Consider the following 19,265-nt stretch of genomic DNA (forward strand, 5'->3'; position numbering starts at 1 on the left):
GAGTGCAAAGTGATTGGCGTTACATGTTTTCTCCACTTTGAGCACTTGTTTGCAATCTCCGTTTCTTATGACTTCATTTTTTAGTTGTGGAGCATCATACACTACAATATTTCCTTTATATCCTCATCCTAAATTTAATAATTTCACTATATGTCCAATCTGATGATTTTTTATTTATTTATTTTTTTGACTAGACTAACTGAATGTTCTCCAATTACGTCTTGAGTTCTCAAACCCATACATCTTTGATTTGGTTCACACATAGAAACAATCTTTTATGGCAACGTTACAATATTTCATTTAGAGAAATAGACAGTGCAAAATTGATCAGTATTTCCGAAAAAGGCATTTTATACATGACCTCTAGTTTGAAACTTGCAGGTAATTTTATGGAAAAGGCTAGTATGAAATGCCATTTAATAGACAAGAGCAGAGTGAAGATTCTTCAAAACTTCTCCATTTGGGTTTGACAGAAGAAGTAGAAGAAAAAACAGCATATGAGTTAAAAACAACACGAGGGTGAATAGTTATTGACAGAATTGTAATTTTTGGGCGAGTCATGCCTTTTTCCCTGCAGTGATCTCATGCCTTCGGTACAGACCCTGGTGTGTTACACCGGTGCCCCGGATGTAAAGCTTTGCTTAAAGCTTTGATGAGTGCGCCTGCGCAGTGAACAGATCTCTACATACAGCGCTGAATCAAGTATGTGCTGCTGATCTCTGCAGCGGATTCCTGGATGTTCTAAAGATCGGCGCTAACACACTCTCACAGACTTATTTAAAGTCACCGCTCCCGTTCATTTACACAGGAGCTGGATCGTGGCCTGTTCATTGATGAACATGACGCCGTTTGTAATAACTTTTATTTATGTCTCGGTGTTATTTGCGGGCATTTGTTGCGACAATGACACAGAGGAGAATGAGCACGCCAAACACACGTACACAGCGGAGATGTTTAATGATGCCGTGTCCACAACTCCACACTTCGTTATGTTCTACGCGCCCTGGTAAAATCAAACCGCTTTAACTCACTATACATTTACTATGAACCCGTAAATGCATTGAAATAAAGGTCTGTGTGTTAGAGCAGGAGATGTTGTGATGTTTTAAATAACTTTGAACTCCACGAAGTTGTGATTTATAGAGACATGCCCAGTCATTCAGCTATTATAATCCGTTTCTTGATCAAATGTAAAGTTCATCATACAGACTCTTCTGAAGACACAAAGCGCAATGTTTGATGTATGAATATCAGACCGTGATTGCAATAACGACGATGGATTTTACACCGGTGCATGTGACTATTTTAGTGTACGTGGCAGAGCATGGACAGCCATAATAACTGCAGCATAATAAACCCTTCATTTCCTCTTCATCCTTTCTGGATCATGCCGTGCATTCGTGATATTGTTAAAAGTAATTAAGTGCACGTACTGTATCATGCAGGTTTTTGCACTCCTTTAGTTAGAACAATCATCTTCAAATAATATGCACCACTAATAAAAGTGCTTAAAAGAAACAAAACCAGCCTAAACTGGTTTCCTGGCCTTAAAGGGATGGTTTAACAAAAAATTATAATCCTCTTATCATTTACGCACCCTCATGCCATCCCAGATGACTGACTGACTTCTGCAGAACTCAAAAAAAGATGTTTAGAAGAATATTTAATCTGTGTAGATCCATACAATGCAAGTGAATGGTGACCAGGACTCTGTAGGTCCAAATATAGCATGCATCATAAAAGTAATCCATAAGTGGTGTTTATCGTTGTCTTCTGAAGGGATACTATTGTTTTTGCATGAGGACCGACCAAAACATGACACCTTCGCCTTATATCTTAACAGCATTCTCCTTTGCGATCATGAATTCGAGCTCTATTACACTTACTATAGCACTCTGCGCATGCGTTAAGCATTAGGAAGTGTAATTGAGCTTGAAATCATGATTATGCTAAGAGACTGCAATAACAAGATGTTCAATGAAAAAGGAGTTATATATTGATTTGTTTTAACTCAAAACTGATCATATGATTCATTCAGAAAACATGAATTAAACCACTGGATTTTTATGGATTACCTTTATGCTGCCTTTCGCCTAAATCCTTTTTGGAGTTTTGGTTACTATTCACTTGCATTGTATGGACAAACAGTTATAACATGTCTCCATTGAAATACTTTCTTTAGTCGTCCGTGTTGAGTAAATTATATTTCAAATAAAAATGTCATTAACAGCTGAAATTCTTGAAAAAAGAGATTTATATTTTTCTGGAAAAAAACAAGCAGTGAAACAATGTTGTTTTAAAATATGATTCATATTTGAAGAGCTTTTGTCCACCAAATCAAAGTCATGTGGTGTAACCGACATGCAAGTAGCCAGACTTCTTTTTTTTTTTACCATGTAAATATATTTGAAAGAACTTTTTTGAAAATAATGATTACATACCACTTCATAAATTTAAGGTTCAAGGAAAGTATTGTAATATCTTTTACTTATGTTTACAACACTTCATATTTTAAATGTAAAAATATCATTATATATATATTAGGGCTGTCAATCGATAACATTTTTTAATCAAATTAATTACATGGTGTCCCGATTAATTAATCGTGATTAATCGCATATACAAATATTTGCTGAGAAAGCCCATCGTATAACAATAACTCAATATATAATGATGAAATAATTATACATAGTTATCTTTAAATATTAAAAATTATATATATATATATATATATATATATATATATATATATATATATATATATATATATATATATTATATATATATATTCAGATAATTAAAATAAATTACTTTCTTGTAGAGGAAAAGTTAATCATTGATAAGACCATTTAAAAAGCAGCTTTAGAATACAATGTATTGTTTACTACCATATTATTGATCATAAGTCAATCATTGTCATACAGTTCACAGCAATCCATTTCACAAGTGAATTTGTCAATCAGTTGGAGATTTATTGTGAGGGCTTGTTTAAGAACCGTCAATTTACACCTGCGTCAGACATTTTTTTTTTTTTTTTTTTAGAAACAAGCCAGGGGTATACATAGTACACAATACTACAGATATATTTTACAATAATGCCAAGACATTATATTCATTACATAGTGCAATGGTTTTCAATGCTTTGGAGTTGTTGGAGGTACAAAGAGTATTTAAATAATATTTCAAGTCTTTACAAAAAAGTGCAAATAGGGGCTTTATAGACATAAATTTACACTTATGTATAAAAAAAAAACTTGCCAAGAAAAATAAACAGATTAATCAGAAAATATTAACTTAAGTTATCAAAACACTGAAAACCAAATAAAACATCTTTATAAAGCAAAGGAAAACTAGTTAAAATAGAGGTACGTACAAACAAACAAAATCTTCTCCAAAATACTACAGCGTGGACACATTCCGAAAAAAGGGGCAGATTCATCTACAGCATTACAGAAGGAGCAAAGTGGATCTATTTCAGGGAACATGTTTCTTAAATAAAGATTGACTGGGTACACCTCTTTAACCTCGTTGGTAATTAAATATGTATGAGGTAAAGACCGTACAACCTGCGTCAGACATGCTTGTGTCGCGTCTGGGGTGTGTTGCGTCATAAAATTAAAATGATTAGGTCACTGTGTCAAGTTAAATATGGTTTAATACTCAATCTTTCCCTTAGTTCACATTTGCACTCCTTCAAATGTTTTGATGCAAGAACGTAACGCACGTTTATGTTGTGTGTCCGCTGAAGGGTTGTTAATATTTTGTTCACTGTAATAAACTGTGTTGCTCACACAGCTGAAATTTCACTTACTGCCCTTTGGAGTAAATAGGTGGTACTACAAGCTTGCATTTCTCGGGAAAGCATTGCAATTAAATGCGTTCATGTTTTTAACGCGTTATTTTTTTTAAATTAATCACACGTTATTAACGCGTTAAATCGACAGCCCTATATATATATATACATATATATATAATTTTTTTTTTTCCTTTGGTATAAAATGCAAGACATGTTTTTTAAATTTGTGAAAATAATATGGGCACACAAACTACATTTCTGCAAACTTGGCACGTGCTTTAAACTATATTTTTTAAAGTTTTCAAATTTTTATCACCTCGGACAACCTTATTTGTCCAATTCCCACTTTATTCTATTTCCGTACAATGTATCTACAGTGAAAATAATAGTGTAAAGAAGTGTATCAATGTGTTTGTCCTGTGCAGGTGTAGTCACTGTCAGAGGCTCCAGGGCACATGGAACGAGCTGGCCGAGAAATACAACAGTATGGAGTCTCCTCCAGCGTATGTTGTGAAAGTTGACTGCACCAAAGACACAAATTTCTGCTCCAATGAACAAGGCATCCGCGGATACCCCACGTAAGTATTTACACTGCTTTTTACTCCTGCACAATCAGATTGTTCTCAAGTAAAAGTCGAAAGTGCACAGTGATTACTCATTGACGGACTGTAATGTTGCGTAAAGTGTCTGGGGTTTCCTTTTAACTTATTAACTTGGTTGTGTGTTGTAGTCTGAAGCTGTATAAGCCGGAGCAGGAGGCGGTGAAGTATCAGGGCCCAAGAGACCTGCAGTCACTGGAGACCTGGATGCTGAAAATCCTGCAGGAGGAGCCTGAGGTGCGATCACAAAAATTTACCGAAATAAGTTTTCTGGGTGACTTATTCTTACATATTGCCTTATTCTCTTTCTCTGTTACCACCCATTCTTCTTCAGGAGCCTCAGAGCGAGCCTGAGCCACCCAAAGTCCCTGAACCCAAACAGGGCCTGTATGAACTCACAGCCGCTAACTTCAAATCACACATCTCTAAAGGTACAGTACTAGAACAATACAATCTCTATACACCTATAAAACAAGTGTTGTGTACAAACCAGTATCCTGCAGTTCTCAACTGGTGGGTTGCAGGTGTGTTCTGATAAGGTCTCACACAACAGTTAAAAGAAAAACCCAATGCAAATAACAAAATGCATTTAAGCCATTATAGAAGGTTAGGATAGGAAAGTAAACAAGTTAATCAACTTTTAAATAGGAGTGTTAAAAAAAAAGACGTCCCATATCTTTTGTTGTTGATGTCAAAGGCTGTGCCGTCCAATCAAACTCAGAATATATGGTAACATGGCTAATACTGATACAATATTTGTATATTCTGTGTTTGAAACAGTTTGTTTTGGTGCTGCTTCTCTTAAGACTTGACAGTAAACGCCACTGTTATGATTGGCGCCAGTGGTCTCTACGATCAACTTAAGCTTGCAATGCTTTTGGGAAACACAGTCCTGCTCTCTACTTGCCATCTCACTGCTCACTGCTACTGGGCGGGGCTACGGATGTGATAAGGTAAACTAGGTGTTGTTGTGGAGGCGGTCAGATACAAATGTCTACTAGAGTGTGACATCACAATGTGGAAGAAGTAGAGAACGAGTCATTTTGGCAGCCTGGTTTCAACAAATGCTCTGTTGTGACCTCTTATATGTCAAAAGATCAGGGGAAATTTGATTCCTCATGTCATGACTCCTTTAAGGCTAAGGTATACTTTGTTTTTTAGTGTTCCGGATTGGCTCGTGTCTGGTCAACCGCACTGCCTTTGTAAATAAACTCTTCTGTAGGGCAGTTCTGATGGCAATTTGTTACCACCGTGTTGGTTAAGGGCCAGTCACCGCCGGTGAACGCTGTTATACAGTGGTTGAAGGGCAGGGGAGGGCGTGTGTGCAAGTTATGCGTTTATTGCGTATAAATCTTTAAAAAGTAAAATAAATAATCATAAATACGAAATAAAAATGTAAATGTAAAAACTTTTGTAAAATATCACAAAATACCCCCCAAAAAATAAATAGGCAACACAATTATTTGTACTGGTTTTACATTTCTGTCTGTTTTTGCATCTTATGTCTGCAACACGGACACATCAAGCACTAAAACTATTCCAGATGTCAGATTCTGTTAGTATTGTTGAACTTCAATATTCAAAATGACTAAATATCACTTAACAGCTGGACGATAAAGAAATGGTACAGTCTTACATTTGCTGGAAGCTTTTCAATTGTCAGATGATTTGATTTTGTTTGCTGCCGCACATCTGTAAGTTAATCTCATCAGCTAAATTACACACAACATAGTTGAGTTGTTTGATTCAGTTTACAAAAATGGGATTATGAGGATAATTTTAGCTATTTTAGTTCAAACATTGTTGATGGAAATATGACGAGAAATATGATCTTAATATAAATTTTATCTAAAGTGTGTGTCGAGAGATGAAAGCACTAATCCCAGTGGAAGTGCTTTTATTTTTAAACAGTACAGTATACAGTATATATTTGAGATAAATAAGCCATCAACAGAATAAATGTATTAATATAACTTTGATCTGCAATGAAGCGAACGCACAATGGAGGTTGAACAACTGAACTTGCACAAAGAGTATTGTGAGGATTGTCCTGTGTGTGAGCCCCTGTAAAAATGGAAGAGCTTTTTAATAGCCTAACCTATTTTCAAATGCATCTTATACAGTGGTCGCCAAAAGCACCCTTGGTAAATATGTGATAATGTATCATTTGTAAACAAATGGTAATATTAATAATATATTATAATAGTAATATATCTCAATTGTGCACCTTTTGTCACGGATCCACCAGTCTCTCTCTCTCTCTCTCTCTCTTCTCTCTTCCTCACAGCACTCACTCTCCTCTGAGTTCTGATTACCATATCATTGCATATCATTAGTGGCTAATCAAGGACTGCATATATATACCCCACTTTCACACACACGCTTTGTTCTCGTCAATAGTATCTCGACTCCAGACCTTTCTACTATGTCAAACATACTTGTGTCTTCATTATTTCCTGTAAGTATCATAAGACTGTTGTGAGTTATCTGTTCATCGTGTCTGTACCCTGTCTGGGTATTACTCACCTGTACCATGAAGGTCGCAGAACAAACTCAGGGTTTGAGGATTGGTTTCAGTTTGTCAAATTAAAATCAATCCAATAAGGCTTAATTGGTACCATGATGCAGCTCATCAAATTTCTGTCCACTCAGGCTTCGATCCTGACTTTGAATATAAAAGTCTTTTGCTTATCACTTGAATTGACAAATCATATATCAATTGAAAGCTCTCTTCCTCAGGAATGCAACTATGCAGATTATTGTGTTGCCCTTAATACCACAGTTTAAAATATTTTCAAAAAACAAACACAAAGCGAAATATGATTTCTGCGAGATATCAAATACAAACGTCTCTTTTATGCAGCAGTCACTGCTGCTGTAAGCCCCAAGTAGCCACAAGCATTATACCTGCTCTTACCTTCTGCAGCTTTCTACAAAATGAGCCATTTTTTACTTTTCTGTGAGCATGCTTCTGTGAATAAGCCAATGTTATATTTGAAATGTCCAAAACAAAATATGCAGTCCAGCAGAAAACGCATGCTAAACAAATCATTGGATAAATATGTTTTCAACCACTGATGATAATATGTCACATCTCAGCTTTCCAATGACATTAGATTGAGCTTCTAGTCCACTCAGAGGCCGAGATTTTCAATGAAACAATGGGGGTGGTACATGAACTGAAAATTAGATTTAATGTCTATGAACAAGCAAATCTGTGAAGGGTGAGATGTGTTAGAGAGACACTACCTATATTTCAGATCTAAAAATAATGATTGAATGTGATGGAGGGAAAAAAAATGGTCCTTGTATGTGCAAAGAAGTAGCAGTACGAAGTAACACTTTGCCGGAACATAAGAGTAAACAGAACCAGAATTACATGGCTACAAAATTGGGACAAAAAAAAAGTTAAACTTTCTGTTCATCATAAGATTGTAAATATATACAATATAATTGGAGACTTAGTTCTGAAAAATTTGACTTTAGTCTAATATCAATTAGTCCACAGTATGTCTAAATGTTGTGCTTTTCAATTCGGATGTGAAAAATTGCAGGGGGCAGCCCAAAAAAGCACCAGAGTTTAAAGGTTAAATGCAGATTTGTTGAATTATTACCATTGTTTTCCTCTTCACACATAGAGTCTGGTCAATGCAACTAAATGCATTTCAAGTACACATTTGACATAGTTTATGATGCTACGCTGGATGTGCTGTCCCTCATGGGTCACCTAACTGTGGTTTTAACAGTAGTTGTCCTCTGCAGGTTCTCATTTTGTGAAGTTCTATGCGCCGTGGTGTGGTCACTGCAAAGCCATGGCTTCTACATGGGAGCAGCTCGCCACCAGCTTTGAACACTCAGACACCATCAAGATCAGCAAGGTGAGAAAGAGAGCCTCATTGCAATAATTGATAGTTGAATCTTTTATCTGATGTTATGGTTGATTTGCTACATTTGATCATTTTCTGTGTTGTATATAAATGGATTTCTGTTTTGTGATTGTTGATTGTTTAAGGTGGATTGTACGCAGCATTATGAGGTGTGTTCAGACAATCAGGTGCGCGGTTACCCTACACTACTGTTCTTCACTGATGGAGAGAAGGTAAGAGCATCTTTACCTGATTTCCTTAATAGTATCTGTCATCATTTCTTACATTTCTTCTAGGCAAATTTTCATGTTTATAGTTGTAGAATTGTGGGATCATGATGAAAAGACAATAACTCAATACAACATAATTTCCCATTTGAAAATAGTGCAAAAATTGCTCAATTTACCTTTTAATAGGCAATTAGGATTATATAAAAAATAAACGAATTGTATTATGCATATATTTCTCAAATAAGCAAAAAAAATTTATCACACCAGATTTCAAACTTTTACTTACAGCTGATCCCAGATATTTTGATGTTTCAGTGTCCAATAACCAATATGCATTTAACTTAATTTTTATTAGTGTTTTGTTGTCAGCATTTTGACACAATAACTATACCATTCATCACTAATCTCTTAATGTGAATGGCCTGCTTTACAAAACCTATATTGTATCTAATAATACAAATTCTAATATTTTATACAAACAACACATTCAAATTCTATGATACTTTATCTGTAAACACTGCAGAGCCCCTTAGAAGAGGAAATTTAGTTTCTGAAATAAGTTTTGTGGTCCCTTACAAAAAGATCTACATTCCCATGAGTTTACTACAGTAACCATATTTTAAACATGATTTTGTAGTAAAACTATAGTAATACAGAGAAACATAAATAAAGTTAACATAATCTGCCCAAAACATGGTAACTTCAGTTTTGCTATAGTAACACCATGGTTCATTTGTGGTACAAGTACCATGTTTTTTTAAAACGTAAAAATTCCCTTACGAAAATGAACCATGGTTTCACTACAGTAAAAATAGATTAACCATGACTGTAGTGACCATGTTTTTACACAATGATTACCACATTTTTGGTTTTCTTGCATTACTATAATTTTACTACAGATCATGGTTAAAATATGGCTACTGTAATATAACCATGGCAAATGTTTTTGTTACTATAGTTTTATTGCAAATACCATAGCTGAACTGGGGATACTGTTGGGATATATAAAAATATTTCAGAAAATAAATTCCCCCGCGTCTCCTAAGGGGCTCCGTAAAAATACTTTGGCGTAACACCATGACCTAACCAGACGCGACACGGCGACATGCAATAAAAGGTATATTTTCCATGATAAACAGATTTTTGTCCTAACCTGCCATGACATGCGACAGGGCTTTCTATTTTTGGAGTGGTTTCTATTTCTGCTACGTCACACCAGCCAGCGGTCAACACATGGCTCTAAAATGTATTCTTATTATAGTATATTAAAGTCGGAATCACAGTAGCCGATTTTGACCGAGGGTGTCACACACCTACCGTATGTTGAACTAGAGGTCTCGCTCTCTTCAGCCGGAGCTCTGTCTCACACACACATACATGCACACTCCCCATTCAACGGTATTGGGGAGACAAACCGGCTCACTCTAACTTTCTCTCCTCTGCCCTGTCATGTGGAGATCGGCAAAATAACAACAGGAGTACCGCGTGAACAAAAACAATCATACAAGACTAAATTATGATGCGATTCATAATGTAACTGCCCTGTGGATGTGTGTGATTGTGTATTTTTGCCCTTGGGATTTGCTGTAGAAAGAAAAAGCCCATACGGCACTTCAGTGAGAAAATGAATTGTGTTCAATAAACAGACTGTTTCATCTGAGAATGTTCTGTTTTCTACATTTTATTGTCAGTTATCCTCATATATCCTATGTTGTTATATAGCGGTGTCGCATCGCACCTGGTCTGGACAGACAGATTGTGTGTCGCTGGAATCTTATCGCATCACGTCAGGTTTAGGTGCAATGGTGGTGTTGGGTGCTACTTTTAGATGAACTGATGAAAAAGTGTAAATATCTGGAAAAGATATTAGACAAACCGATTATATATCTCTTAGTAAAACTGAAACATGACAATTTCAGATTTCACAATGCATCATATTTAGTCAATAATCTGAATCAAATAATTGTTAAAAGACATATATACACCTCTAACCGTAACAACAATCTGTGCACAATATTCTGTTTTCCAGGTGGATCAGTACAGAGGCAAGCGGGATCTGGACTCATTTAAAGAGTTTGTGGATAATATTGTGAAAGCTTCAGCATCTAAAGATGAACCAGCAGCAGAGGAGGACCACGATAATAACATCCCACCCAGTGTTGAGCCCGACAAACAAGAGGTCTGTCTGACAAACAATAGTTTGTGCACAATACAGGTTTAGTTAGTGTTTCTCTGTCTGGCACAATATAAGGAATGGATTAGTTGGTGCATGAGCACATGTTTGAACTAGAGGGCCCAATTAGATTTCTTGCGAAGCAGGATTAGATTTATGATTTGAAAGTTGGAGAAGACAGTACTTCCATGAGTTTTGAAAGGAATGGGTGGTCAGAGAATTGGCCAAAAAATCAGATGTGGATATCTTTTTTTTTATTATTATACATTAATGCAAAAAAAATAAATAAATTATTTTTGATATAAAATATACAGCAAATACGAGGTAAAAATTTGCATATAGCACGTGCATCAAATTAGAGCAGGTTATGCAAGTCAAAGAGCCTTTAGAAAAATGGCAGAGCAAAGTGTGGACACGCTGTGACATCAAAGGGTGTGAAACTCAGAATATTGTCAATTTACGTGTTAAGAAATCACCATCAGGCAAGTTTATTTGTCTATTTGTATGGCTTTTGCTTGATGTGGAAAACAAATGTGGGGATGCGGAACGTGAGCAATTGCAGAATCACTGCGGGCAGAGAGCGGATGAAAGTGGACTAAAATTCAGCGGGAGCATTAGGGTGTGGGATAGAAACATGCGGGAACGGGATGGAAAAAACAGAACCGCGCAGACCTCTAGTTTGAACGACAAGCAGCAGAATCTTTATCTCCAAACCGAGGTTGCAATTATGGGCAGAGCAGCTATTTCCTCCTGCTGATGCACATGTGTATGCGGGTTGGTGGGTTGGAATGGGATCGGTGGCTAGGGAGCTTAAAGAGATTTATTTTATTTTGTTAATTACTTTCTTGTCTTTTAGCTTGTCTTATACAAAGGGAAGTCTGCCACTCTGGAATTGTTTGACAGCTAAAAGTTTCCCGGGGTCATGAAGAATTTCATTTTCCTTGATCTTTGAGTTCTTTGTACTATGAAAATAAACTGACTTTCAGAACTCAAAGGACTTTCTCCCAATCCAAAAAAAGGGCATATTATTAAAGAGCACCTATTATGCCCCTTTTCACAAGATGTAATTTAAATCTTTGGTGTCCCCAGAATGTGTCTGTGAAGTTCTAGCTCAAAATACCCAACAGATCATTTATTATACCATGTTAAAAATGCAAATTTTTGGTGGGAATATAAAGGAGCTGTTTTTGTGTGTGTGTCTTTAAATGCAAATGAGCTGGTGCTCCCCACCCTGTATTCAGAATAGGGCGGAGTTTTGACATTTCTGCTTTGGATAACGAGACATCATAAGCAATCATTATAGGGTGGTTGTGTACACACACTGCCAAAAAACATTTATGTTCAAACAAAAACGTCAAAGTGAATTTTACATAATAGGTCACATTTAAAACTAAGCCCACATCCACGCTATTACGTTTTTGTTTGAAAATGCCATTTACAGTTTTCTAACCTCATCGTTGTCCAAAGTATGTGGTATTGGAGAGCATTTTCAAAACTGTTTTTGGTGAAGAAAAACGGCATTCTAGTGTGGAGGAAAGGCTTAAATAATGCACAATCAATGCATTTTCACCAAAAATGGAGAGTTTCGAAAATGCATTCCTGGACCATAGGCTTTGAAGATTGATGACGTTAGGAAACTGAAAACAAGATTTCAAATGAAAATGTGGTGTAAGTGTTTCATCAGATCCTCAAAACTTTCACACATGACCATCCACATTTACTCGTCAATCATGTCTTTTTGTTGTTCAGAACAGTGTTTACGAAAAAAAATAATATATATATTTAAACTAACAAAATTGAAAAAGAAAAAACTGACATTAAAATATATTTTCATGAATCTTTAGCTATCTGAAATAAAAATGAGCATTAATGTTTTAGTTTTTTATACACAGAATATTATTATTATTTACAATTTTATACCCTTATAACCCACCTTCATTAATCTAGATTGTGGTAATAATTGCCATCATGAGGAATTGATTGTCCTTAAACATGATTTGAATATCAGCTTTGCTAGCTCTAAAATACTAAAACTGAAATAAAAACTTGGATGCAGCTAGAAGATGAAACTAAAAAACAATAATAAAACTAAACTAAAACTAAGTCACTGAGTGAATATTAGCTAATACTAAATTGCAAGGAGTAATTGAAAATAAAGTAGAAAACTCAATTAATTGAAAACTATAATATCCTTTGCAGAAACATGGACTGCCAGATCATGGTGACTAATATTGCAAAAATATGAGTTAAACGGGGTAAAGTGTGTCACACCTTGTGCTGTTTCTGGCTGTAATCACAATGTTAGAAACGAACAGCTGAAGGATAATTTCAGTCTGATATTTTACAGTTTGAGCTTCACATGTCAGCTCGAATTGTTTTACAAAATCTCCCAATGTAATTCAGGCTTTGAAAAGAGACTGTTATTGAAAGATGTCGCAGTTAAGATCTGTATACGTCTCAACAGCAAACCCGCAACCTGTGTGCGAGCGCATCAAAGCACTGTTACCCATTTCAAATGTGAAGATGGTGTTTACTAAAGCAATAAGCCTCTCGAAACTGTTAGTAACAGTGATTTTACCTCCAGTAAGGTGCGGTCTTGGGTATAATGTAAAAAATACAACGCTCAATATACAGTAACTCCCTTAATAGTTCTTTTTTTTTTTTTTTTTTTAGAAACACAGATTAGAACAGTTTAATAGTTAAACGATTTACTGATGATGACCTTACTCTTAAACAATGTTCAGATTTTGCGTTTAAATTAAGGAAACTAATCTAAGGCAAATGAGATGTATTTAAAGTTTAGCGGGATAAGATCGCCTGTGAGAATTCTCAAGGGTTGATTCTGTGAGCCGTCCTGCTGTGCAACACCTGGATTTCACTACACAATTGACTAATTATCACGGAGTAGTTAACGTGGAACACATTTTTCTAGTGTTTAATGTGTAGGAACTTTATTGCCTCTAAAACAACATTTTTCTTGTTCCTCTCAGTCCAATGTTCTGGTGCTGACCGAGACCAGCTTTGATGAGACTGTAGCCAACGGTTTCAGCTTCATCAAGTTTTATGCCCCCTGGTAAGTGTTGGGATGGTCTGTTTTTACATTTCTGCTGGATCAAATATCGATGATGTATTAGCAGTAATTTTGTTGGCCTCACAGATACAAGAGTTTACTCCACTATGTGTTCCTCTGATCATTTTAGGTGCTTCCTCAGTGTCTAATCAAAAGAGCTGACAGTCCCTGATTGGCTGAGCTGTTCCTGTGCCATTGTGTGACTCACATGATGTTTGTGTGTTTGTGAAAGGTGCGGTCACTGTAAGAATCTGGCACCTACATGGGATGATCTGTCCAAGAAAGAGTTTCCAGGTCTGACTGACGTGAAAATCGCTAAAGTGGACTGCACTGTGGAGAGGACGCTCTGCAACAGATTCTCTGTGAGTCTGACACTGACCTTCTCTCGGGCTGTGTGCTGATGGGCAACTGTGGGAGGAACTCTGTATTGGGGATTGTAGATGTTTGAGGGATTGGGGTCAACATAACTTATTAGAATTGTAATTCAGTAATTTTCTGAAATATGGACATTCTTTACGAAACATAATGAGCTGTCTTACTGGCTACGTAGTAAGCTACTACAATCTGAGACATGGAAACGCATGTAAATTAGGGCTGTCAATCGATTAAAATACCGTTTAAATGTAACTGGAGCCCTTTGAGTCATAGGGCTGTCCCTGTCCGTATTCAAAAGTGCAGAACTGTTGGAACTGCAGCTTAGACTGAGTGCATATCATTATATATGAGGATTTCAGTGAATGCAGACGGCTCTTTGATTCAACATTCACTAAGTGTTAATGTTACTCTATTTCTAAGGAGTTGAAAAAATGAAGAAAAGGTCTTTCTTGATTTAAAATAAGATCTTGTGGGTTTAATCAGAAAGTATTATATAACGATTAATATTGAAGAATTTATTTTATTATTGCATAATATAATGTGATAGAATATACAGTACCCAGCATAAATGAGTACACCCCCTCTAAATCCAAAAAAATTCAGCTCTTTCTCTCTGACACACTCTGCAAAGAAGTGGAATACATGGTTGTCATCCACACAAGAAGGCACTGTTGAAGCCAAAGCATAAAAAAAGCTTGTTTAGCCTTTGCCAAGGCCCATACTGATAAAAGTGCAGACCTCTGAGGATCTATAAGCTGGTCTCATGAGCCCAAAGTACTGTATCTGTGGGAAGTGCATGGTACTCAGAGATGTACAGTGGTGGTAAAGTTCTTGTATGGGGATTTATGAGTGCTGAAGGTGTGGGGGATTTGCACTTCATCAATGACATGAATTCACAGATGTTCAGCAAAATCTTAAGAGAAGAAGCAACCCTCTCTCCCCACCCTGGGCTGTCGGGCACTTTTTTACCATGTCAGTGACCCTAAACATAATTTCAAAGCCATTGCTGAATTCCTATGGATAAACAAGATGGTTTGTCATCCAACCTCAACCCTATTTGAGCACCTGTGGGGTGCAAGTCCAGCATCACTCCCCATTAATCAGAGTACTCAAGGAGGTCATCTTCCAGGAGTGGAACAGGATATTCATGACAATATGTCATAAACTTGAACACTTGATGTCATCAAGAGTCAAAGCTGTATTTAAAAGTTATGGAGGACATCTAAGTACTAAAATATTGTACACAATTTGAATTTATTTAAGGGTGTACTCATTTTTGCAACACTTTACCTTTAGGCAAAGTTGCCTAATGTAATTATTTTACAGATATTGATGACATATCTTCCGATTTTGTTATTAAGTTTATGTAATAAATTTCAATATTGTCATCTTCGCTTGAATTGTAACAGCGGTACATTAAATGACTGAACATAAAGAAGTAAGAGACTAAACTTCTCTGAGAGAGAACCTGTTTGTGTGGATCTCTGCACAAATATAGCTTCCTATATCTGTCCATCACTGTATTAGCATATTAAGCCTAACGGGTAATGTTTTAAATTAAATTAATCTACTTTTCATCAAGGAATTTATATATTTTTTTAAATTCCCAACCCCTACTATGTCCATACAAGTCAGATGGACACTTTTGGAGCATGTCGCTGGTTTTCAGTGTCATAAATGCCATGTTTTACGATGCTGTGTCAAGTTGAACATAATTGAAACTTTTGAAAATCGCATCTGGAGATCACTGCATTGTTTTGTGCTTCATCCAGCTGTCTTGTGCGCATCCTGTGCAAGCGGTTGTCTTTGGCTGTGTCTCGTTTGGAAGGCTGCTTGCTAGGTAGGACATGTCCTTTGAAGGCAGCAGTACACTGAGCGTCCTCCTTTAAACAAGCCTCACTTAAACGAGACATCCTTCGTAGGATAAATGGAAGCATAATGTAACATGGTTGCTATTACATCAGACCATTCTTTAACAAGCACGAGCGCGTTGAGTGAGAAGGAAACAAAGTCGCTTTAGAAGGGAATGTATGAGGTAAAATTTTAGGAGAAATATACTAATGTAAAGAGAAAAGACAATAGATTTTACCGGTGTACTTTTAGTCTAATTCTATATTTGAATTACATATATAATTATACATATTATATACTCTGCACCCATCTGCTGAGGTACTTCAACTTGGGAATTAACATTCCTTGCGTTTGAACATCATATTTTTTTAGACATTTCCGTTGAAGCAAAGAATTGTGGGTTGTGAGTGCCCACGAAGGATACACCTCTTGCATCCTCCAAATTCCTGTGAAAGAAGGTCACATTAGAAAGCGGCATTCCAAGTGTCCTACTCGCTTTTCTGAAACTAGACAGCCTCGATGACGTATGCGGACGACAAATACGACCTCTGCAGCCTTCAAAACGAGACCCAACCTTTATTTGGCTGCGTGGCTTGCAAGGTTTGAGGCGCGCTCACTGCCCCCTGCTAACGCTGTCCGTAAAAACACAAAGTTACATGTACTTTAAGCTTGCATTGTTTCGATGGTAGACAAATATGCACTTTTGATATATCATTTATTGATTAATTTGTATTTTTTATACAATTTTTTTTATATATTTTTTATATAAATATTTCATTGTCTTTTTGTAGGTGCGTGGATATCCAACACTCCTGATGTTCCGGGCGGGGCAGCAGGGGGAGGAGCATAATGGTGGGCGGGACTTAGAGAGCCTGCACAGTTTTGTGATGAAGCAGGCCAGAGATGAGCAGGCCAAAGATGAGCTGTAGCTCCGCCCCCATTCTCCATCTCACCACAAACCTACACACATCTGTCTCCATATAGCATACTGTCAAACGGACTGCTATTGTTTATTTTTTGTTTTTCATTTGTCTCATATCTGCTCAGGTGAAAACAATCCATTCTGCATATCACATAATGAAAAACTAATGTAAATCAGCGCAACTTGTCAGATCATGGACCAGTTCATAATCATTAGTAACGGACAACCACATTACTAGTATTTGTACTTTAGATTAATTTTTCCTCCTTTTGAAGAAACAATGAGTTTGAGTTTGGTTTAAAGAAAATGTCACAAACTTTCATATTATTCAATCGGTTATGATGCAAATTTTGTACATGTAAATTATATGAGGAATTTCAGCTTACTTTGTTCTTAATATCTACTAAGAACATGTGACCTCAGGGAGACCATGTACTATTTAAAGAGAACAACATCATGTACCTGCAGTCTTTTGTTTTTTTTTTTCATTATAATGTAAAATACTGTACAAAACACAATTTCAAACCGCACTTTTTATCTATATGTGCTCTTGTTGATGAAACTTTGAACGTGTTTGTTGTAAAGATGGTTTTGTATTTGTTGTACCTTTCATTAGCTTGGTTCAAAGGGGCAAAAGTGGCATAAGCCAGACTAAAATTGTTTGCTGGGTTGGTTATCTCCCAAACTGGCTATGATGGGTTTTATCTGGTTTAAGTGGTCTCTTAACCAGGCCAGTCTAACCAGCTTGGTGGCCAGCTGAGACCACCAAAGCACTTTAGTCTGGTTTAAGCTGTTTTTTTCCAGCAGGTAGGCCATTTGCTTAACATTTCAGAGAGGTTTACTCTTCAAAAGCCTTAAGTTCTTTTAAAGGTATTTGAATGGGATAGCCACAGCATTTCACATTTTTTTTATTTTTCACCCCCAGCAATATGGAAAATTTCAAATATACGGTACAGAAATATGGTTTACCTAACACATCTTCAGTTATAGTGAGCTTGTGACAGATAAAAAGTTATGATACCGTAGAATCTGTTTCTTAAAACCGCTGATATGGCTTTATTTGGCCTGTGATACATTTATAATGTAATTATTATAATTTGTTTTGGCTTAGAATTGCCTTTTTATGTTGTTTAAATGAGTCCACAATCTCATTATTTTCTCATTTTTGTCTTTATGTTGTGTTCACAGCTTTCACATGCAGTCAATGATTTTAATACTACTTCTGACCCGACTAAAACATTTTCTGATGGTGAAATTCAGACACTAGCGGCGCCTGGTAATCCTAGCTAAAGAAACACTGATAGTGCTCACATATGGTTTTATTGATTTGAACAAAATGTCATTTGCATTTTTCCTTTCAAATGTTCACACACTGAGATGTTTATTTTTCTCTTTTACTGGATCTGAAAGTGAAGGAAGGGAAAAGCAATCAGACAAACCACACATATTCACTGCAATCTTTATGAGAGGCAAGCCGACCCCAGTGAAAAAAGAAAATGTATTTCTGTCTCTATGAGAGGGGTACACACACTGCCCGGGGGGGTTTGTACAAAAATTTCATAATAAAATTACTTTTTTTCCAAAAATAGATGTTTAAATGTTTCTGTTATTCTTTGTCTTTGTGGTATATGGTTCATAAAAAGTGCAATAAATAAGCTGTAAAATGTACAAGTATTTACACACAGATGTCTAAACATGACTGAGACATGTAAACAGCAGTTTACCCGAGGCATGGGATAGAATTAGGAATGGGAATTGTAAGTAAACGATTCTGGTTCATTAACAGTTTTAATTCATTTAGTCATTTTGAGGACAATGAAAGAATGGACAATGTTTTGAAAATGGAAGTGACGATGTTTCTTATTGCATGCTCTTGTCAAGTTATAAGAAAATTGAAGATGTCAATTGTCCACCATCTTGAAAGAACATACATTTGTAAATGGAATTTTATGATTCTTAAAACAAAATACAAAAAGAAGAAAAAACAGGTAAATACTATTTTACATTTATTGTAGCTAGCAGCTTCACTCCTCAACCTCTCCTAAACATACTTTAAGATTGACTTTCTGTGAGGCATGTCATGTGAAAAGTTGCACATGGACTTCTTGCACAAAAATGATAAATTAGACACTCCAAAATTGATAGTTGATTCACGTGCACATTACGTGCTCTTATCATCGTGACAGCATGACTATGGAGGCCCGTTTCCGGCATGTGAAAAAACAAAAAATGCTTTGATAAATTATGACTCAAAGTCCGAGAATCAGAATCAGGGTTATCATTTTGTGATAAAAGTCATAATTGTGAGATAAGTAAAAATTGTGAGATATTAAGTCCTACTAATGAGATTAAAAATCTAAATTCTCTTAAATTAATGATAATA

General features: G+C 36.1%; 1 protein-coding gene across 1 annotated transcript; it reads left to right on the forward strand.

Moving 5' to 3' along the window:
* Positions 1 to 740: 740 nt before the first annotated feature.
* Positions 741 to 19,217, forward strand: LOC127634915 (thioredoxin domain-containing protein 5-like). The gene is made up of 10 exons (XM_052114665.1): positions 741 to 1,006; positions 4,222 to 4,374; positions 4,527 to 4,632; positions 4,730 to 4,826; positions 8,158 to 8,273; positions 8,408 to 8,494; positions 10,521 to 10,670; positions 13,655 to 13,737; positions 13,967 to 14,096; positions 16,752 to 19,217. Exons 1-10 carry the CDS (start codon positions 834 to 836, stop codon positions 16,887 to 16,889), a joined length of 1,233 nt encoding a protein of 410 aa, XP_051970625.1. The 5' UTR covers positions 741 to 833; the 3' UTR covers positions 16,890 to 19,217.
* The last annotated feature ends 48 nt before the right edge of the window (positions 19,218 to 19,265 follow it).

The sequence above is a fragment of the Xyrauchen texanus genome, chromosome 42 (genome assembly GCF_025860055.1).
Source record: "Xyrauchen texanus isolate HMW12.3.18 chromosome 42, RBS_HiC_50CHRs, whole genome shotgun sequence".
NCBI lineage: Eukaryota > Metazoa > Chordata > Actinopteri > Cypriniformes > Catostomidae > Xyrauchen > Xyrauchen texanus.